At 39.3% G+C, this 24,163-nt stretch overlaps 1 protein-coding gene across 1 annotated transcript in view; it reads right to left on the reverse strand.

Moving 5' to 3' along the window:
• Nucleotides 1–15,946: 15,946 nt before the first annotated feature.
• ADTRP (androgen dependent TFPI regulating protein) overlaps nt 15,947–24,163 on the reverse strand; it is a 130,122-nt gene continuing 121,905 nt past the window's right edge. The window contains exon 6 of the mRNA XM_053713105.1: nt 15,947–16,506. Within this exon, the coding sequence (XP_053569080.1) occupies nt 16,475–16,506 (32 nt within the window). The 3' untranslated portion in view covers nt 15,947–16,474. The remainder of the gene's footprint in view (nt 16,507–24,163) is intronic.

Raw genomic sequence — 24,163 nt, forward strand, 5'->3', positions numbered from 1 at the left:
TAAGGACTACATAAGACCTTGGTTCTGGAGAGCGTCCAATTACCGTAGCAGGCGTCTTCCATTTCTTCTCATCATCCAGTTTAATTCTGACAGTTTGCCCCGCATTCAGTTCCTGTAAGGGCCTGACAGAATGCCTCCTGTCATAGAAGAAACAATAACCCTTTTTGGCCTCTTCATCTCTCCTAAGGACTTCGTCCCGAGGAACAGGACCAGGCAGCTTGAAGACACCCACTGAGGGTAAAGTGGTGCAAATCTGGCGTTCTAGCATCAGCTGTGCCGGTCTAAACCCGGTGGCTTGAATGGGCATCGCCCTGTATGACAAGAGGGCTAGGTACAGCTCAGATTGCTTTAGAATGAATTTTGTTGTTTGAACTGCCCTTTCAGCCATTCCGTTAGCCTGCGGGTAATGTGGACTTGATGTGGAATGTACAAAGTCATATTCCCTGCTGAAAGCACTGAACTCTGTAGAAGCGAACTGCATACCATTATCACTCACCAGCTCCATCAGAATGCCCCACTGGGCGAAAAAGCTCTTCAAACAAATGATAACGGCTTGACTTGTGATATCATTCAGAGGTGCAATTTCCAAATACCTGGAATAGTAGTCGATCACAACAAGGAACTTTTTCCTGTTCAGTTCACACAAATCAGCAGCTATTTTCTGCCACGGCTGTGCAGGCAGCGGAGTAGAAATCAAGGGCTCCCTTCTCTGAGTAGGCCGGCGTTCCCGGCAAAAGGCACATTTAGACATGTGATTTGCAATGTCGGAGCTGATCCCAGGCCACCACACAGCTGTAGCTGCCCTTTCTCTGCACTTTGTAATGCCTAAGTGGCCATCGTGAATCCTGTTTAACATCTCCTTCCTCATGCTGACAGGAATTATGATGCGGTCTTGGAACAGCACCAACCCCTCCAGCTCTGTGAGCTGCGACCTCTCTGGCTGGTAAGCACTTAAAGACATCCAGGCTGCCCGGCTCTCGGGTCAGCCTTCTTTTATGTACTTTATAACCTCTTGCAGATCTGTGTCCAAATATGTCTCTTTCTTTATTTCTTCCAGTTTCCTTGAAGAAGGACTTAGAGGCCAGAACAGAATCAACATACACTTTCACATCAGATTCGGTGGAGGATTCTTCAGCAGCAGCCAGCGGGAGCCTGGATAGTGTATCTGCCACAACCAGTTGTTTCCCCGGGACATGCACTGCCTGAACATTGAACCTGAGTAGCCTCATTAAAAGTCTCTGGCATCTTAAGGGTCTTTTATCGATATTGTAAGAGTTGATTAGAGGGACTAGCGGTTTATGCTCAGTCTCCAGACTAAATTTCTCCAAAACCACTAGATAACGCTGAAAGTGCTCACAGGCCCAAGCGCAGCCAGGCACTCTTTCTCAATTTGAGCGTATTTTGACTCAGCAGTGTGCGGGAACAGTAGGCAATGGGCTGTAGTTTATTTTCATTTAACTGCAGGAGAGCAGCCCCCAAAGCATAACTGCTTGCATCAGCACTAACCACAGTCTTTTTGGAAGGGTCATAGAACCCCAGCACTGGGGCAGACCCCAGCAGGGACTTGGCCTGCATAAAAGCTTTTTCTTGTGAAGGTCCCCAGACCCAGGCAACGTCTTTCTTTAGCAACTCTGTGATAGGGTGTAGAACTGTTGATAAATCTGGAAGAAACTTGCCCACATAATTTACAAGGCCCAATATCTGTCTCAGCTCATGTACATCAGAAGGACTTTTCATCTGTTCAATAGCACAAATTTTCTCGGGGTATGGCTTGATGCCATCCCCATTGATGATATGCCCAAAGTAACATAATTCAGTTTTCCTAAAATGGCATTTTTCTTTATTTAACTTCAGCCCAGACTCTTTGATAGCCCGCAGCACACAACTTAAATGCTGATCATGCTCCTCCACTGTAGACCCATACACTAGAATGTCGTCCATGACGACTGCCGTGCCCACGTGGTCACTTAGGAGAGAACTCATTTCCCTTTGAAAAATTTCTGGGGCAGAGGATATACCGAAGGGGAGTCTGCAGAAGCAAAACCTACCTACCGGTGTAATAAAGGTAGTCAGCTTGCGGCACTTTGGATCCAGGGAGATCTGCCAAAAGCCACTAGAAGCGTCCAATGTAGAGAAGAACTTCGCCCCAGCCAACTTTGGAGCTATGTCTTCTAATGTCGGCAGCACAAATCCCTCTCTCTTCACTGCCTCATTCAACCTTTTCAGGTCCACACAGATGCGCACCTTTCCATTTTTCTTTGCAACAGGAACAATGGGGGCACACCAATCAGTTGCTTCAACAACCTCTTCAATAACCCCCATAGACTTCATGAGCATAAGCTCCTTCTCCACTTGAGGCATGAGCGGGAACGGAATTCTATGGGGAGTAAAAATACTGTATGGGACTGCGTCACTTTTAAGTGCTATACAGACTAGTTTGCAATTCAGTAGGCCCAATTCGCCAAACATATCTTCAGAGATCTCATTCACTCTGGCCACGAGGCCCAAGTCACAGGCTGCTTTTCTGCTCAATAAATTGCTAACACACTGACCTCGAATCACATGCATCCACATAGTGAACTTCCTTTGCTTGTACTCACAGCTGGCAAGAAATTTCCCCACACAATCAATGCGGCCACCAGGACTATGGACATTTGTAGTAACCTTCGCCAGCTGGGGCTGTCGAGGCAGTTTCATAAATGCAGCAAAAGACATTACAGTGATATCTGCTCCTGTCTCAATCTTAAAATCAACTTTGGCTCCCATTACAGTAAAATTAACTTTCCAATCTTCTTCTGAGCTTGGCTGTTGCACAACAGACCCCCACAAAAGACACTTCCTGACCCTCCTGGTCACTGTTCACCTGCATCTCCTTAATGTATTCAGTTTTACACACCACTTCAAAATGGCCCATTCTGTTACATTTTCTGCATCTTTTATCTCTGGCCGAGCATATAACACTCTGATCATGGGCACGGTATCACTGTGTGCATCGGGCATGTTGCGCCCATCCACTTCTAGGCCCGTCCATTATTTTAGATCTACCGCTCCCACTGTGCCTTTCACTAGCAGTTTTCCTGAACTGTTGCACTTCATCCACAATACTCTCAGACCTCAGATCAGCACTTTGCTTTTTCACCAGTTCACTCTGGCGGGCCATCCTAATAGCCCCATCTAATGTCAAATCAGGCTCTAACTGCAGCTGTAGTGAGACTTCAGCATCTGCAATTACAATAACTATTCTGTCTCTGATTTGCTCTTCTTTAGCAACACCAAACTCACAGAATTCAGCTAGTTCATACAGGCTGCGCACAAATGAGTCCACAGATTCTCCCACACGCTGATTACGTTTGTGAAAACAAGCTCTCTCATGAATCACATTTCTTTTGGGCACAAAGTGGGCACTGAATTTATCCATAACTATATCAAAGTTAAATTCTTCCCCTTCTTGGAAAGTAAAAGCATTGAACACTGGCTCCACATCTTTCCCCATAGAGTATAAAAGAGAATTAACTTGTACTTCACCACTCTCCTTGTTCAGTTTGGAAGCAATCCTGAAGCGCTGAAACCGCTGACGCCATGTGGGCCAAGCTGCAGGCTGAGAGAAGTCAAAAGGCTCAGGTGGGGTTAACTTTGACATTGTCATCGATCAGGAACAGAAGCGCAGGCCAGAACTTCTGACACCATGTCATGAGATGCAGGACATATGCAGGACACAGCAATGATGGTACAACTCTATTTTATTACAGAGCACAGAGACATACATCTAGTCAGGTTGATTTCACTAACTAACTGCGACACAGACTACCGGACCTAAGCCCCGCCCCCAACTAGTGACCTCACTTCCTGCTCTCATCACATTGTGTATTAATTATTATGTTGTCAAGATGTAGACTTGTGCACTACTTATGTTTTGTGAATGTCTTCCTGGACTTTTATTCTTGTTTTCATCACTCATAAGTACTGTTTTCATAAGTTAAAACAAAATTGTGATCAGCAAGGATGTTATATGGACTGTATATTCATTTGTTTTTTCAATAAAGCTGATTAAAAAAAAAAAGTTGAAATGTTAAAAAAAAATACAGACCCCCACAGTAGGAACAGTTTCTATTTTGGGGCCTGAATTTTCAATATATTCTTTCTAAAGTATTTGTTTTTGATCGTTTATAAAATGAAATACTCTGCTTGTCAACTTAGAAATAAGGAAATTATTGAGAGGTGGTATAATTTTGATTTATTTGAAATGTAAGTGATTGCACAGAGGTGTACTCATATCTGTTGTATACTTGATAACATTAGCAGGTCTGCTTTACCTGCAGGCTCAGCCCATTTTTATGGACATGTCCTTGAGTACAACCGGTGATGGTTTTAATGTACAAAAACAGCTATTGCAAATAAAAAATAAAAAAAAGAATTTCCCTGACGTTTTAACAATTCATTTTGATCACATTAAAGATAAACAAATTGTACAGTACATGAAAACTGCCTTTTATAGTCAGTTGTTGAAGAAACTTCCCCCTCTCTTTCCATCAATGTGCTAAGCAGTCATGTAAAACTCTACAATCATTTTTCAATATGCCTTGTAGTATTATGAGGTAAGTTAGTGTATTTTAAATACACTGTGTAGTCACATGAGGATATATAACAATATTACCATTGCATTATGTTTGGTTACAAATGATAGTTGATGTCATATGATATTTGCAAATTCATTACCGGTGCAAATCACCAAATCTAGATTTCCAAAATTCAAACTTTTTCTGAAATCCAAACTTTTTAATTAATCCTGTAAGTCACAATCTTCTCTGCCTTTGAGGCTGAATTATCAAGCCGTCAACTGTGCTGCATTCGCCGGGACCAATACGCTCACCTAACATCGCCTAACATAGCGGCCGCGGACCTGAATATGATCTCCATATTTATTGAAAAAGCCGTCAAAAACCTGCGCACCAAGTACGGGGCGATGAGCAGCGGACTGTTGTTAACTAACAGTCATCTATCTCGCTGCTATTCGGCTTTTTCCCAACTTTATTTATATCATGTCACTAAACACCGCCACTATGCTAAAATGTCTAACCCCTAACCGGCCGCTCCTGGACCCCGTCGCAACTTTAATAAAGTTATTAACCGCTATCCCGCCGCTAAGGGGTTCAAGGGGAAAGAGATGGAGTTAGGAAAGGTTAGTTTTGGTTGTATGGATCCCTGAATAGTAGATTCTTTAGGGAGAGCTTGAAGCTGTTAAAACTAGGGGAGAGCCTTGTGGAGAGAGGCAGGGAGTTCCACAGGATGGGGGCCAGTCTGGAGAAGTCCTGTAAACGGGAATGTGAAGAAGTAACAAGAGAAGAGGAGAGTAGGAGATTGTGAGCAGAGCGAAGGGGACGGGTGGGAGAGTATGTGGAGACAAGGTCTGAAATATAGTGGGGAGCAGTGCAGTTGAGGGCTTTATATGTCAGCGTGAGGATTTTGTGTTTATTCCTGGAGGCAAGAAGAAGCCAGTGAAGGGATTGGCAGAGAGGTGCAGCAGATGAAGAGCGACATGTAAGGAAGATGAGCCTGGCAGAGGCATTCATTATGGATTGTAAAGGAGCTAGGCGGCAGCTAGGTAGACCAGAGAGGACGAAGTTGCAGTAGTCGAGACAGGAAAGGATGAGAGAGTGGATTAAAATCTTAGTTGTGTCTTGTGTAAGGAAATTACTAATTTTAGAGATGTTTTTAAGGTGAAAGCGACAGGCTTTCGCCAAGGACTGAATGTGAGGAGTGAAGGAAAGATCTGAGTCAAGTGTGACCCCAAGACATCAGGCATCCTGGGTAGGGGTAATGATGGAATTATCAACAGTTATAGAAACGCAGGGGTGGAGATTTTGAAAGAAGGGGGAAAAATAAGGAGTTCAGTTTTGGAGAGATATAGCTTAAGATAGTGAGAGGACATCCAAGATGAGATATGAGAAAGACAGTTAGACAGTAAGGAAGGAGGTAGATCTGGTGCAGAGAGGTAGATTTGGGTGTCATCGGCATACAAATGATATTGAAACCCGTGGGACTTTATTAAGGAACGTAATGATGACGTATAGATTGAAAAGAGAAGGGGACCGAGGACAGAGCCTTGAGGTACCCCAACAGAAAGTGGTAACTGGGAAGAGGATGCTCCGGAGAAGGCTACACTAAAGGTACGGTTAGATAGATAGGAAGAGAACTACAAGAGAGCTGTGTCACAGATGCCAAAGAATTGGAGGGTTTAGAGCAAGAGAGGGTGGTCAACAGTGTCAAAGGTTGCAGACAGATCAAGGAGGATAAGCAGAGAGAAGTGGCCTTTGGATTTTGCTGTATGTAGGTAATTGGTAACCTTGACAATTGCTGTCTCTGTGGAGTGATGGGGACGAAATCCAGATTGTAGTGGGTCAAGAAGAGAGTATAGTGTAAGGAAATGGGATAGACGTGCATATACTAGCTTTTCAAGGAGCAGAAATATATGTGTATCTTATAGAAGTCAAAATCTCAAAAACTTTGAAACTGATACATAAAGTGAACATCTTGAACATATGATAATAAATGATAATAATTTATATAATCCTCACAGGCAGGGTCAAATCGAGGAGCATCCAGAATACGTTTCTGCTTTTCCACATTGTGAAGAAAACAGTAAGCTAATATAATTTAATGACATTCTGAAGGGGGTATTGTAAGGTACCACCTGAATGGTCCAGACTCCAGAGCCATGAAATAAGCATATCTAAATTACAGGTATGAAAAGTGGAATGATGTATTTATATTTAATTGAAAATAAATATCCTTTAGGTTTAATTTAAAAAATAAGCATTCTTGGACGGATTTTGAAAAAGGAAGGCCATGCAGCTAAAATTATAAATGGACATGTTTATAAAACATTTTTATTAAATACAATTACCATTTTCTTACAGTACAGAAAAATATTCCATGAAATAACTAGAGTTGCTAAATATATAAATAAGTTATTACTGTGGTAAAACACAGATTACCAGAAAATGTATTAAGTAGATGTATTTGCCCTGAGTTGTATGCAATATTGTTAATTTTGTTTCTATGTTACACATTTCCAAACACAATAAGTCATTACCTGCCTCATACCAGTCAACCTGGAAAGAATGGCACAGTATTTATAAACCATAAATATATTTATGATGCATTTGTGATAATCAGAATGTTACAGGCAGATGATCATACTCCTTTTCATAAGCCACTGTATACCTGTCTGTGTATATATTCAATGGCAAAAAAACTAACATTAATGACAGAGTTAAAGTTCCCAATCAAATAATAAAAGAATTGAAATTCCAAAATTAAACTTTTCAAAAAAATGTGTGTTTTTTCCATGCTTTTAAACATTTGATTTTGGAACTCTGAGCGTTAACATAAATTTTTTTGCCATTGAATTTAATAGGTTTTTATTGTAAATAATGTATATATGTATATGCTCATGTTATGTGCATATGTAGTGTCTGTGTGTGTGTGTGTGTGTGTAGTGTTGTGTAAAGATAATGGTAAGTGTTTATGTAGTGTGTGTGTGTAGTGTTTATGAAGTGAGTGTGTGTAGTGTTTATCTAGTGTGTGTGTGTAGTGTTTATGTAGTGCATGTGTGTAGTGTTGTGTAAAGGTAATGGTTAGTGTTTATGTAGTGTGTGTGTGTGTAGTGTTTATGTAGTGTGTGTGTGTAGTGTTTATGAAGTGTGTGTGTGTAGTGTTTATCTAGTGTGTGTGTGTAGTGTTTATGTAGTGCATGTGTGTAGTGTTGTGTAAAGGTAATGGCTAGTGTTTATGTATGTGTGTAGTGTTTATGTAGTGTGTGTGTGTAGTGTTTATGTAGTGTGTGTGTGTAGTGTTTATGTAGTGTGTGTGTGTGTAGTGTTTATGTAGTGTGTGTGTGTAGTGTTTATGAAGTGTGTGTGTGTAGTGTTTATCTAGTGTGTGTGTAGTGTTTATGTAGTGCATGTGTGTAGTGTTGTGTAAAGGTAATGGCTAGTGTTTATGTATGTGTGTAGTGTTTATGTAGTGTGTGTGTGTAGTGTTTATGTAGTGTGTGTGTGTAGTGTTTATGTGTAGTGTTTATCTAGTGTGTGTGTGTAGTGTTTATCTAGTGTGTGTGTAGTGTTTATGTAGTGTGTGTGTGTAGTGTTTATCTAGTGTGTGTGTGTAGTGTTAATGTAGTGTGTGTGTAGTGTTGTGTAAAGATAATGGTCAGTGTTTAGGTATGTGTGTAGTGTTTATGTAGTGTGTGTGTGTGGTGTTTATGTTATGTGTGTGTGTAGTGTTTATCTAGTGTGTGTGTGTAGTGTTTATGTAGTGTGTGTGTGTGTGTAGTGTTTATATGTGTGTGTGTGTGTAGTGTTTATGTAGTGTGTGTGTGTAGTGTTGTGTAAAGGTAATGGTTAGAGTTTATGTATGTGTGTAGTGTTTATGTAGTGTGTGTGTGTAGCGTTTATGTAGTGTGTGTAGTGTTTATCTAGTGTGTGTGTGCGTGTAGTGTTTATGTAGTGTGTGTGTGTAGTGTTTATGTAGTGTGTGTGTGTAGTGTTGTGTAAAGGTAATGGTTAGTGTTTATGTAGTGTGTGTGTGTAGTGTTTATCTAGTGTGTGTGTGTAGTGTTTATGTAGTGTGTGTGTGTAGTGTTGTGTAAAGGTAATGGTTAGTGTTTATGTATGTGTGTGTAGTGTTTATACTCCACGCAACACAATTTCCTCCAAATATTCCAAATGGAAGCACCTAACTGCTTTTTATCCCACATTTAGTACAGTATTATATGCAGGAAGATCACTCAAATTGATAAGACAATGAATAGATGTGAGCACTGATTAGTGCCTATACCTAAGGAATATCAAATGCTTTTTAAATTGAAAGAAGTAGCTAATTATTTTGCTTGTGTTTTACTCTTCATCATTGTAGACACATAATAATAATAATAATAATAATAATAATGATGATGATGATGATGAACTGCTTCTACACAAAATCAAGACATTTTTATAGGTATGGATCTTGGAAACTTCTTTAGTAGTCAATGAGTGATTAAGTCAGATAGCATATATTTAAAATATGTTTTCATACTTTCAAATTGTTCTAGAATTAGTTGGAATGAACCATGCAGTAACTGCTTCACACCGCTGTGCTTTATTTATTTATTTAAACTAGTTTAGAAATATAATGATGGAAGCTGTCATAACAAAAGTGATGAGGTTAATATATTCATTGTTCACATAAAGGTTTTCTTAGCCAATAAATACATTAACCGTTCATTGAAAAAATATAAATATTATTTTTTATCGTAATATTAGGATTGAGCTGTCATTCTATTGGCTGATTGAACCAGCCAATAGAATGAGAGCTGCTCAGATCCTATTGGCTGATTGGAACAGCCAATAGGATTTAAGCAGCTCTAATCCTATTGGCTGATAGGAATGCAAAGGACGCCATCTTGGATGGCGTCACTTGCATTGAAGTTCCAGTTTACGCTGGCGACCATATGAAGAGGATGCTCCGCACCGAATGTTTTCAGGATGGACCCGCTCTGCGCTGGATGGATGAAGATAGAAGATGCCGTCTGGATGAAGACTTCTTGCCGCCTGGATGAGGACTTCGCCGGCTGGATGAAAATCGAAGAGGCCGTCTGGATGAAGACTTCTTGCCAGCAGGACTTTAAGCAGGACTTCAATAACTGTAAGTGGATCGTTGGGGGTTAGTGTTAGGTTTATTTAAGTGTTTTTTTGGGTGGGTTTTATTTTTAGATTAGGGTCTGGGCATGTAAAAGAGCTAAATGCCCTTTTAAGGGCAATGCCCATACAAATGCCCTTTTCAGGGCAATGGGGAGCTTAGGTTATTTTCGATTACAATAGGTTTTTTATTTGGGGGTGGTTGGGTGGTGGGTTTTACTGTTGGGGGGTGTTTGTATTTTTTTTTACAGGTAAAAGGGCTGATTTCTTTGGGGCAATGCCCCACAAAAGTCCAATTTAAGGGTCATTGTTAGTTTATTGTAGCCTAGGGTTTTTTTATTTTTGTGGGGCTTTTTTTATTTTGATAGAGCTATTAGATTAGGTGTAATTCTTTTTTATTTTTGATAAGGTTTTTTTTCCCCGTAATTTAGTGTTTGTTTGTTTTTTTGTAACTTAGTACTTTTAATAATGTTTAATTGTATATTTAATTAATTTGAGTAGGGTTAGGTTTTTTAATATGTAATTTATTTTATTTAAGTGGTAGTTTAATTTAATTGTAGGACAATAGTAAGGGTAGGTAAATTAATAGTTTAATATAGTTTATTTTAATTCTACAGGTAAGTTTAAATTTATTTGAAGATAGGGATCTTGTAATTTTAATTTAAAGTAAGCGGTTGTTAGATTTGGGGGTTAATAGCTTAATTTATTTTTTGGTGATGTGAGGGGCTGACGGTTTAGGGGTTAATACGTTTATTTAGGTTGCGGCGGGGTCAGGAGCAGTGGGATAAAGGTTAATACGTTTATTTATGTTGCGGCTGGGCCAGATAGCAGCGGGATAGGGGTTAATAACTTTATTTAGGTTGCGGCCGGGTCGGGGAGAGGCGGGATAGGGGTTTATGTTACTTAATTTGTTTCTGCACGTTAAAACTATAATAAAAATGTGAAGTAAAAAAAAAAAAGTATATAAATTAGTTAAACTCAGTTTCAAGTTCATATAAGATAAAAATTATGATTGTAACATTTTTTTAATTTAAATATATATATATATATATATATATATATATATATATATATATATATATTGCTTTTATAACTTATACTCCATAGTTAGTGATGCCTCCAAGGTCCATAATAGACCAAGTCCTGACCTAGAGCCTGATTATTCATTCTTAAATGTATAGTGTCTTTAAAGGGATATGAAACCCAAAATTTTTCTTTCATGATTCAGACATAGCATGTGATTTTATTTTTATTGAGTTCTCCAAAAAATAAAAATTACAAGTTACAATCTTCAATCTTTGCATCTATTCAGTTATGCAATTATAATAAAAAAAAGTTTGGCATTAACAATCATATCCCACGATATATGTCTTTACTTTTTCTACTGTGTTTTGAGAGATCAATCCAATCCTTCATCTAATAAACCTATTGAATTAAACATGTATTGCCATATAGGTAAAGACACAAACCTGCAACTTTACAAATACAATCTCTCTAGTGGCATAGCATGTGATTTTAAACAACTTTTTAATTTACTTCTATATTCAAAGTTGCTTTATTTTTTTGTATCCTTTGCTGAAGGAGTAGCAGTGCACTACTGGAATCTAGGTGAACATCTGAAACAATGAAAAAAGGCATTTGTATGCAGCCACCAATCAGAAGCTATCACCCAGTAAGCATTACTTCTCCCGAGCCTACCTAGGTATGCTTTTCAACTAAATATACCAAGAAAATGAAGCAAATTAGATAATAGAAGTAAATGGAAAGTTGTTTAAAATCACATGCTATGTCTGAATCATGAAAGGAAAATGTTGGGTTTCACATTCCTTTAAAGGTAGTATAGTGTAGTAAGGGGTTAACTCATTTTTGATAAGCGTACTCAGAGGGGGAGGGGGGGAGGGGCCCTGGGGAGTTTAAATGTCTCTCCTATCCTCCCCTTTTGTTGCCATGTTGTTTTCCTTTTTTCTGATATTCTTATCTTGTTGCAGGTGCGGCCTTGGAGATAAGTGGTTGCAGGCTTATTTTACAGTTTGCAGCATTAATTTTGCATGTCTGAGCATCTGGGGCTGATTAATCAGTCTTACTGCAGTAATTTCTTCCTGATACTCACTGTCTGCTCCAGTGCTGTGTGGTGCCCTGAGAGCAGTGTCTTGTTGCAGCTTGGTGGTGGTGGGGGCAACCCCATTATAGTCCCTGGCAGGCTGCAGGGCACAGAGGAGAGAGAATGCTGCAGCTTTGAGGTTGGGCTGCCCCTATGAGAGTGCTTCAGGGGGGCTGGAAAAGGCAAAGGGATGGTGTGTGGCAGAGCCTAGTGGTTGGTTGACTCTTCTGAGGGATTATGTGTTGCAGAGCCTAGTGGTTGGTTAGCTCTACTGAGGGATGATGTGTGGCAGAGCCTAGTGGTTGGTTCAATCTTCTGAGGAATGATGTGTGGCAAAGCCTAGTGGTTGGTTGGCTCTTATGATGGATGATGTGCGGCAGAGCCTAGTGGTTGGTTGGCATTTCTGAGGGATGGTGTGTGGCAGGGCCTAGTGTTTGGTTGGATCCTCTGAGGGATGGTGTGTGGCAGGGCTTAGTAGTTAGTTGGCTCTTCTGAGGGATGATGTGTGGCAGAGCCTAGTGGTTGGTTGGCTCTACTGATGGATGATGTGTGGCAGAGCCTAGTGGTTGATTGGCTCTTCTGAGGGATGGTGTGTGGCAGAGCCTAGTGGTTGGTTGGCTCTTCTGATGGATCATGTGTGGCAGAGCCTAGTGGTTGGTGGCCCTTCCCCAGGTGTGCCAAGCGGCAGGAAGTTTTTCAAAGGATTTTAGTGGGGAGGGGATTTGTAGCCTGACACTGTAATTAACTGAGTTAATTCCAAGTTGGTGTCTGTGTCAGTTAATATGGGGAGTTGTAAAGTGATACATTTATTTAAACTTTTTTGCTCCTGCATTATTTGAAAACCAATATGTAGTCCAGCAGTTTCCTTGAGACAAATTAATACATTTGATTTTACTGTGTTTTCTTTCATTGCACACATAAAGAGAATGAGCATCTGTCCTTTGACAATTATTTTCTGCACTAGCTCTTTTGCAGAAAAAGGCTTCTGTCACATTCCGACAACTAAATATACAAGGGAATGAAGTGTGATGAAACTGTACTCTGTGATGATAATCTACTAGGATTTCACATTATAAAAAATATATATCAATGCCCATAATCAGAAAAGAATAAAACTAGTAGGAGGTTCCCAATCCAAATAAGTAAAATGTGTATGTAATCACATATATCTCAATATGATATAACCTCGAGTAATATAATGAAATTAAATCATATCATCTTTAGAGTCTAAATGAAAAAAATCCACATGTATAAGTCTGTATGCAAATCCTCTCCCCCGGCAGCTCCTTGATTAGATTGTTGGGCCACAGTCTAGCATGAAGATCTATGAGAAATAGAAGAAATCAAGTGCACCAAATGGCAGGGGTCAAGTCCTACAAAAAAAGTGTGGGAACTCAACAAGGCTTCCACCCCCTCACAATTAATTTTGTTTTATACACACACACACTGTATTTATATGTATATAATCTATACACTTTGGTAAATGAAAGCAAATTAGAACCAATGAAGGTTTAAATGGTTACCTTTGGGCCTGAGACTCCTCACAAAGTCTCACCCACTTAAGGTGCAATAGTCTTATTTATGCTGAGCTAAATAACCCCAGTGCAAGCCACACAGAAATGTAAGCACCATATGTTCCCCACAGTGCAGGGTGATCACACAGCAGGACCTCTGACAAGCTTGCATTTAGTGTATTGTAGGATGTGTTACTGCCCATTACTAGAGGATCTTACTATCCCTCTAACAGACTGTGCTCCAGCTCCTCTCACCAACAGCAGCAGTGTTTACTGAAGTGTTTCTCTTCTTTTTCCAGGGGGAACTTAGCTCCACCTGCGAAAATAGTGCAGGAACTTCGTTCCCATGCGTTCCCGCTGGACTTGACCCCTGGGCCTAGCACAGTCTTAACCAAGTGTCACAGAAAACAAATGTGAAATTACTCACAAGACAAGCGCATCTCTAGGTTCTGTAACCGTAAGCTGGAACCTCTCAGTCACCCAGCAGACTGGAACCACACACCACCGGAACTTGCATAAGCATCAATTTTTCTTAGATATGGAGGATCAACTCAGGATATATAGGAGCAAGTGTAAAAGGTAAACACTTTTTATTAAAATCAATAAAATAGCGACACTTTTCTCAGTTCCCTCAGGCTGTTTCCTAAAATTGAGAAAAGCTTTTCTATTGTATTGATTTTATGGGCTTGATATATCATGTGTTGGGTGGACATGATCCGCTGTAGTGTATCCGATCAGGATGATTGCTGTCTGCCACCTCAGAGGTGGCGGACGAGTTAAGGAGCAGCGGTCTTAAGACTGCTGCTTCTTAACTTATGTTTCAGGGGAACCTTAAATTACGGGGTTAGATTGCAGCATCCGCTGCTTGATAAATCTACCGCTATATCTTGAGTTGATCCTCCATACCTAAGAAGAATTAATATTCATTCAAGTTCCGATGGTACGTGATTTCAGTCTGCGGCTATAGCACCAGGAAGTGCGCTTGTCTTGTGTGCTTTCGGATTTGGTTTCTTTGACATTTGGTTAAGACTGTGCTAGGCCAATTGGCACTCTTGTTTTCTTCTATTTCTCAAGATTTCACATTACTCTTTTCATAGTAGATATTGATCTGCTTAGGAGTGTGCATGTGTCCCAAGCACTATATGATACTGCTGTCATAATGTGCTCTAGACACGTGCATGCTCCTGTGCCTACCTAAGTATGCTCATCATCTATGGATACCTAGATAATTTGACAATGGAAGTAATGTAGATTTTGTTAAATTGCAAGCTCTATATAAACTATTGTTTATTGTAAACACAATAAACAATAAGTAGATGATTTATCTATTTTACTTTTTAACAAATAAAATATAAAATATTTGTACATCTCATTGCTGGTTCTCTTGTTTTTCTTACTTTGCATTATGCTCTACATAAAAATAATAAGCAAATGTCACTATATTTTTGCATGAACTCTGTATAAGCTAAAGTTTTTTGTCAGATGGCTTTGACCCTCCAGTAAGCCATTTGACACATTGGGGCCTATCTATCAAGCTACGAACTGAGCTTGACGGCACGTGTTTCTGGCGAGTCTTCAGACTCGCCAGAAACACAAGTTATGGAGCAGCGGTCACAAAGAATCACCGGAATTCAACCCGATTGAGTACGATCGGGTTGACACCCCCCTGCTGTCGGCCCATTGGCTGCGAGTCTGCAGGGGGCTGCGTTGCACCAGCAGCTCTTGTGAGCTGCTGGTGCAATGCTGAATACGGAGAGCGTATTGCTCTCCGCATTTAGCGATGTCTTGCGGACCTGATCCGCACTGTCCGATCAGGTCCGCAAGACATTTGATAAATAGGCCCCTATTTGTCAATAAGGGACAGGGGTCTTGAAAAAAAAAAGAACAATTTTAGACAAGATGTTCGTTATTTGTAACAGGACTGGTACTTACTGGCCTAAGATTTGTAATATGCAATCAGAATCCAGGTGCCCATTAGTAAATGTCTGGAATTATTAGCAACTGATATTACTTTCAGTAGGAACTACAAACTATTCTGACATCTTAACCCTATTTCTGTTAATTATTCACTACAGATGCTTGACTACTCTTTACAGAACATTTTAAAACATATTACAGTTTGCGTTTTTTTCTTTTTTAATTGAATGTTCCTGTGCTGGGGGTTTTTTTCTTATCAGACTGGCGAGGGCTTTTTACTTTCTAGCAAAGATCAGTGAATATCTGTGTATTACTTGTGTGTAAGGATATTTACTTAGTGCTAATTTCAGTTTAAATTTACAGCTTTTACTTAACCTTTTCTTGCAAAAATGATTAACATATTTAATTACTGCTATTTTATATGTATGATAGATTTTCATGCCAGCAATATCCATTTAGGTAAAACTATAGCTTTGTCATTTTCCACTAAATCTCATTTACATATTATTTTGTGATTTGCTAAATCTTCTATTGCCAAAGCTAAACGTTTTGCTAACTGTAATTCTGCATTACCTCCATTTTAAAAAAAAATGTGCTTATTAATATCAATGGAATATTTACTTTAATTCACTTTGTAGGAATATTACTTGAGCAGACCAATGAAGTGAGACTTAACTTCCCTTGGCTAAGTACATGGAGTTTATAAACAAAATAAAAATAGTTAACCATTGAAATTATTTTCAAAGAATTTTATTATAAATGTATCTTAGTTGTTTAAAGGGACAAGAAAACAAATTTTGTTCTTTTATGATTCAGATAGAGCATTTGATTTTCAACAACTTTCCAATTTAACTTCTATTATAAAATGTGCTTCATTCTCTTGGCATCCTTTGTTGAATGAGCAGCAATGCTATACTGGGAGCTACCTGATCAGAATTGATGAACTTATGAAAAGAGGCATTTTGTGTGCAGCTACCAATCAGCAATGAACTCCCAGTAGTGCATTCCTGTGCCTGACCCTACCTAGGTATGCTTTTCAACTAAGGATACCAAGAAAACAAAGCAATAAATAAGAGAAGTAAATTGGAAAATTGTTTAAAATAATATGTTTTGTGTGAACAGTTAAATAACAATTCGGGGTTTGATGTCCCTTTAAATGAAGAGTTGACTTGCTGTTAGACTGATTGCTCATAAACTTAACATTGTAGAAAATAGTTATGTTGGTTGTTTTCTCCATTGCAGCTTGTTTTCAGAACAAATTGTTAATTTTTCTTCTTCATGCACGTTCCTGGTCCTGCATCAAAGAAAAAACAAAAATATTTATTAGTAATCCAGGAGTTGCAAGGGTACACTTGTCAGAGAAATTGATTGTTTCCTAAAATACCACACAGTGTTTAGATTGCACCTTTTAATGACAGCACAATATAGGTGACAACAGGAAATACCAATTCAATGCTTTTTAGCTGTGAGTAGGATTCCCCTTGTGGTGCTTTATGAGTCATAGTGATCGCCGACAGAAGCTAAAGTCTCGCAAAAAAAAAAAAAAACACCAAAAGAATTTAAAGGTGTCCATGTTATATGTCTGAATTTTAGGAATATAAACTTGCATTTTTTTAACATGGACAAAAGAATGAAAAGTGCAATCAAAAGAGCATTCATAATGATGTGTAATTATCATGGGTAATGTAGTCATTTAGGTTAGGAAATCTATACCTAGGATGAATGGAAGAATATTTAAAAATAAAGTCCAAAGTGGTGTGTTATTTGGATGGATGTTTTGTAATTCTGGCCCTTTAAAACACAAAATATAAAGTATTGCATATTTTCAGGTTTTTTTTTTATATAAATGTACTAGCAAAAATGCTTCTAATAAAAACTATAGCTGTTTCAAAAGTGTATTTTAAGGGACAGTGTGCACTATATTTGGCAAAATCCCAGGTAGAAGAGGCCAGATTGTTCCAGAACTCCCCTTATAAGAGGTAAGCTTAAGACCTCCCCTAACTTTGCAACATTGTTGCTACTACACTGCTAACCTGTCATGCTCATCCCTTAACTCCATTACAGGAGACTCTGCTACCTTTCATTCCCCGTTTTGTAGATGATCCATTTATAAAGCCCATCTGGGAATGTTTTTGTAACAATGTATAGTTTTGCTTATTTTTGTAATAACCTTGTTCTGATTTTCAGACTAGTAACCAAGCCCCAAAGTTTAAGATGTGTACTGATGTCTACAGATTCCTGTGGCTCCTGTTTGTATAGTTTGTCTTTTCATGTGCAGGGAAGGGGTGTGTGTGTCTGTTCTTCTTGTATTCCGAGCCCTTTTCAGTGGGTGTCCCAGCCTAACCTCCTCAACAGTGCTTCTAAAGTAAGTTTTTAAAAGGTTTTATACTGGATTTTTATATCATCTGTGCATATTCTTCTTTATAGTTTTGTCTATTTCATGCAGTTATATGAAAATTGGTGTACACTGTCCATTTAAAAACTCTTTGAGTGCCAATGACGACTCTGAGCCATCGCAAATTGTCCCAGTCAGGTGCTGACGACGGCTCGGAGCCGTCGCTAGCACTCACCCAACTTGAGAGCAATCTGGGGGCTCCCACTGACTCCCACTCCGGTAATCTGGCCTGTATAGTGACAGGCATCGCCAGGGCTTCACGTTTTGCGTGGTGACGTCATGCGCAATGATGTGATGACGTCACCTTGCAACTTTATATAAAAATTACAATGTACAATATAGGGAAATGGGGGCATGCTGCTTAGAAGCCTGTATCTCAGGCATCTAAGCAGTTACAGACCCCCCAAGACCTGCCTAACCTTTCCAACGGTATAAGTCTTGGGGATCTGGAAAAAAAAATAAAAAAGGAAAAAAAAAATATTTAAAAAAAAAAAAGCTCAAATCCAGCTTAGCACCCAGGTGGGAAATGACTTAGCACTTAAAGGGTTAAGCTCCTTGAAGCCATAGGAAAAGATGTCTCAGCATGAGAAAGGATTTATTTAGTTTTTCGGTTAAAGGGACAGTAAACATCTTGTAATCACAAGAGATTTGTTGTCTTGCTATGGAATAACATATCAGCTAATTCTCAACATTTTAAAAGCAAATTATCATCTTGTTTGCAGAAATTGTTTTTTCAACAAGCTCCGCCCATCCTTTGCCTTATTTGGAGGAGCCAATCAGTGATTTAGTAGTCTGCAGACAAAAAGACTATCCATAGTCATAATGTTAGCATGAAGTACATTGTTTTGCAGTTGCAACTAAAGCCAATTCAGATAAGATATACAGCAGGGTTGGCGTTGAGAAGTCGGCATGGTGCATTTGCAGCTCTCAGAATTACAAAAATCTTCAATTTTCAGCACTAAATTACTTTAAAATGAGTTCAAAATAAATCATAAACATATACTGCAAAGTTGTTTTACTATCCATAACTAAACATACAAATATCTAAGGCCTAGATTTAGAGTTCGGCGGTAGCCGTCAAAACCAGCGTTAGAGGCTCCTAACGCTGGTTTTGGCCGCCCGCTGGTATTTGGAGTCAGTGATTAAAGGGTCTAACGCTCACTTTACAGCCGCGACTTTTCCATACCGCAGATCCCCCTACGCCATTTGCGTAGCCTATCTTTTCAATGGGATCTTTCTAACGCCGGTATTTAGAGTCGTTTCTGCAGTGAGCGTTAGAGCTCTAACGACAAGATTCCAGCCGCCTGAAAATAGCAGGAGTTAAGAGCTTTCTGGCTAACGCCGGTTTATAAAGCTCTTAACTACTGTACCCTAAAGTACACTAACACCCATAAACTACCTATGTACCCCTAAACCGAGGTCCCCCCACATCGCCGCCACTCGATTAAAAATTTTAACCCCTAATCTTCCGACCGCCACCTACGTTATACTTATGTACCCCTAATCTGCTGCCCCTAACCCCGCCGACCCCTATATTACATTTATTAACCCCTAATCTGCCCCCCACAACATCGCCGCCAGCTACTTAAAATAATTAACCCCTAATCTTCCGACCGCAAAGCGCCGCCACCTACGTTATCCCTATGTACCCCTAATCTGCTACCCCTAACACCGCCGACCCCTATATTATATTTATTATCCCCTAATCTGCCCCCCTCAACGTCGCCGACACCTGCCTACACTTATTAACCCCTAATCTGCCGAGCGGACCGCACCGCTACTATAATAAAGTTATTAACCCCTAACCCGCCTCACTAACCCTATCATAAATAGTATTAACCCCTAATCTGCCCTCCCTAACATCGCCGACACCTACCTTCAATTATTAACCCCTAATCTTCCGATCGGAGCTCACCGCTATTCTAATAAATGTATTAACCCCTAAAGCTAAGTCTAACCCTAACACTAACACCCCCCTAACTTAAATATAATTTTAATCTAACGAAATAAATTAACTCTTATTAAATAAATTAATCCTATTTAAAGCTAAATACTTACCTGTAAAATAAATCCTAATATAGCTACAATATAAATTATAATTATATTATAGCAATTTTAGGATTAATATTTATTTTACAGGCAACTTGGTATTTATTTTAACTAGGTACAATAGCTATTAAATAGTTAAGAACTATTTAATAGTTACCTAGTTAAAATAATAACAAATTTACCTGTAAAATAAATCCTAACCTAAGATATAATTAAACCTAACACTACCCTATCAATAAAATAATTAAATAAACTACCTACAATTACCTACAATTAACCTAACACTACACTATCAATAAATTAAATAAACACAATTCCTACAAATAAATACAATTAAATAAACTAGCTAAAGTACAAAAAATAAAAAAGAACTAAGTTACAGAAAATAAAAAAATATTTACAAACATAAGAAAAATATTACAACAATTTTAAACTAATTACACCTACTCTAAGCCCCCTAATAAAATAACAAAGCCCCCCAAAATAATAAATTCCCTACCCTATTCTAAATTAAAAAAGTTACAAGCTCTTTTACCTTACCAGCCCTGAACAGGGCCCTTTGCGGGGCATGCCCCAAGAATTTCAGCTCTTTTGCCTGTAAAAAAAAACATACAATACCCCCCCCCCAACATTACAACCCACCACCCACATACCCCTAATCTAACCCAAACCACCCTTAAATAAACCTAACACTAAGCCCCTGAAGATCTTCCTACCTTGTCTTCACCATACCAGGTTCACCGATCCGTCCTGGCTCCGATATCTTCATCCAACCCAAGCGGGGGCTAGACATCCACTGAAGAAGTCCAGAAGAGGGTCCAAAGTCTTCCTCCTATCCGGCAAGAAGAGGACATCCGGACCGGCAAACATCTTCTCCAAGCGGCATCTTCTATCTTCTTCCATCCGGTGCGGAGCGGGTCCATCTTGAAGCAGGCGACACCGATCCATCCTCTTCTTCCGATGTCTCCCGACGAATGACGGTTCCTTTAAGGGACGTCATCCGAGATGGCGTCCCTCGAATTCCGATTGGCTGATAGGATTCTATCAGCCAATCGGAATTAAGGTAGGAATTTTCTGATTGGCTGATGGAATCAGCCAATCAGAATCTAGTTCAATCCGATTGGCCGATCCAATCAGCCAATCAGATTGAGCTCGCATTCTATTGGCTGATCGGAACAGCCAATAGAATGCGAGCTCAATCTGATTGGCTGATTGGATCAGCCAATCGGATTGAACTTGATTCTGATTGGCTGATTCCATCAGCCAATCAGAAAATTCCTACCTTAATTCCGATTGGCTGATAGAATCCTATCAGCCAATCGGAATTCGAGGGACGCCATCTTGGATGACGTCCCTTAAAGGAACCGTCATTCGTCGGGAGACATCGGAAGAAGAGGATGGATCCGCGTCGCCTGCTTCAAGATGGACCCGCTCCGCACCGGATGGAAGAAGATAGAAGATGCCGCTTGGAGAAGATGTTTGCCGGTCCGGATGTCCTCTTCTTGCCGGATAGGAGGAAGACTTTGGACCCTCTTCTGGACTTCTTCAGTGGATGTCTAGCCCCCGCTTGGGTTGGATGAAGATATCGGAGCCAGGACGGATCGGTGAACCTGGTATGGTGAAGACAAGGTAGGAAGATCTTCAGGGGCTTAGTGTTAGGTTTATTTAAGGGTGGTTTGGGTTAGATTAGGGGTATGTGGGTGGTGGGTTGTAATGTTGGGGGGGGGGGGTATTGTATGTTTTCTTTTACAGGCAAAAGAGCTGAACTTCTTGGGGCATGCCCCGCAAAGGGCCCTGTTCAGGGCTGGTAAGGTAAAAGAGCTTGTAACTTTTTTAATTTAGAATAGGGTAGGGAATTTATTATTTTGGGGGGCTTTGTTATTTTATTAGGGGGCTTAGAGTAGGTGTAATTAGTTTAAAATTGTTGTAATATTTTTCTTATGTTTGTAAATATTTTTTTATTTTCTGTAACTTAGTTCTTTTTTATTTTTTGTACTTTAGCTAGTTTATTTAATTGTATTTATTTGTAGCAATTGTGTTTATTTAATTTATTGATAGTGTAGTGTTAGGTTAATTGTAGGTAATTGTAGGTAGTTTATTTAATTATTTTATTGATAGGGCAGTGTTAGGTTTAATTATATCTTAGGTTAGGATTTATTTTACAGGTAAATTTGTTATTATTTTAACTAGGTAACTATTAAATAGTTCTTAACTATTTAATAGCTATTGTACCTAGTTAAAATAAATACCAAGTTGCCTGTAAAATAAATATTAATCCTAAAATAGCTATAATATAATTATAATTTATATTGTAGCTATATTAGGATTTATTTTACAGGTAAGTATTTAGCTTTAAATAGGATTAATTTATTTAATAAGAGTTAATTTATTTCGTTAGATTAAAATTATATTTAAGTTAGGGGGGTGTTAGTGTTAGGGTTAGACTTAGCTTTAGGGGTTAATACATTTATTAGAATAGCGGTGAGCTCCGATCGGAAGATTAGGGGTTAATAATTGAAGGTAGGTGTCGGCGATGTTAGGGAGGGCAGATTAGGGGTTAATACTATTTATGATAGGGTTAGTGAGACGGATTAGGGGTTAATAACTTTATTATAGTAGCGCTCAGGTCCGCTCGGCAGATTAGGGGTTAATAAGTGTAGGCAGGTGTCGGCGACGTTGTGGGGGGCAGATTAGGGGTTAATAAATATAACATAGGGGTCGGCGATGTTAGGGCAGCAGATTAGGGGTACATAGGGATAACGTAGGTTGCGGCGGTTTACGGAGCGGAAGATTAGGGGTTAAAACTGTAATGCAGGGGTCAGCGATAGCGGGGGCGGCAGATTAGGGGTTAATAAGTGTAAGGTTAGGGGTGTTTAGACTCGGGGTACATGTTAGGGTGTTAGGTGCAGACGTAGGAAGTGTTTCCCCATAGGAAACAATGGGGCTGCGTTAGGAGCTGAACGCTGCTATTTTGCAGGTGTTAGGTTTTTTTTCAGCTCAAACAGCCCCATTGTTTCCTATGGGAGAATCGTGCACGAGCACGTTTTTGAGGCCGGCCGCGTCCGTAAGCAACTCTGGTATTGAGAGTTGCATTTGCGGTAAAAATGCCCTACGCTCCTTTTTTGGAGCCTAACGCAGCATTTGTTTTAACTCTCGATACCAGAGTTAAATTTATGGTGCGGCCAGAAAAAAGCCTGCGGAGCGTTAACAGCCCTTTTACCGCCGAACTCTAAATCTAGGCCTAAGTGTTTACTGTCCCTTTAATTTTGACCTTTGAATCCTCAACTGTGGAAGATACTGGTAACTTCCTTTATAATTTTAAAGGCCTGTGCTATTAGGGGACAGATTACGAGTGGCGCGTTAACAGATACGTGCAAGCGATAATGGGTTTATGGCGGCTGTTTGCGCGCATTTGGTTTTCTGTTTATACAGTATTACAAGTTACAAGTTTAAAGTAAATACGATCACTTGAGCGCAATTGTGATTTACACTAGAATGATTACCGCATCCTCAGATGTGTCACATAACACATCAAAAATACATTACAAAGTAATGTTACAATCAAGCATTTTAAAAGTGAAAAAATAAATAAAGTACTACTCAGAGGCCACAGAGAAATACTGGACTCAGCTGATACAGCTGGTAAGCCAATCACTAGCAGCAGTCACACAACCCAGTTGTGTGAGTGCTCCTGTTGATTGGATCAGCAGTTGTATCCACTTGGTACCAGCACTTCTCTGTGGCTTCTGAGCATTACTATTCAACCATTTAAGACGATACCGAAATGATTTCTGTGGTTCACAGATCACAGATTTCCTTTCCCCTAATAACTGCATTATGGCCCACTCAATTCTGGTACCCTTCACTTTTGTAAATGTCATAACTTTCCCATAACTCCTTCCCTCATTATCAGACCTCCTCACTGACCCAGATGGCAACTCACATTCCCTGATCTTTTCTCAAACATCAGGCCTTGTAGCTTGGATTATTTCCGGGCATCCTCGTCATTAGAAAAATTTAAACATTCAGCCAAATCTCTCTTACAAATCTCCTTGGTTTAAAGGACCATTGAACTTGACATTTCAACAATGCATAAAATGTTTCATTATTGCAATATACATTCATTATTTATTTTCCCGCCTTTTGTTGTTAAATACATCTAAAAATGTGTTGTGTTTGTTTCACTTTCTCCCAGCAATGCTTGGGCTAATACTTTAAGGCAATTTATGCAAGCTTTTGTTTACTTTTCCCTCCTTACCTAACCGTCTATGGTGCCACATGCTTTTAAAAGGTGGATTATCAGTTTTGCATCAACAATCATGATAGGCAAATCATTATTTGCAATAGTAACCAAGTTGATTCAGTGCTAAACCACCTTAAGGGAATACAAGAGGGCAGGCTACCACAGACTGAATATTAGTTTGTGATAAGTTAGAAAGGGTTCTTTTGTTCTGGTAAAAAGGGAAATCAGTAAAAATAATAAACATAAAACAATATACTCGTTTGA

The sequence above is a fragment of the Bombina bombina genome, chromosome 5, assembly GCF_027579735.1.
Source record: "Bombina bombina isolate aBomBom1 chromosome 5, aBomBom1.pri, whole genome shotgun sequence".
NCBI classification, from domain to species: Eukaryota; Metazoa; Chordata; class Amphibia; order Anura; family Bombinatoridae; genus Bombina; species Bombina bombina.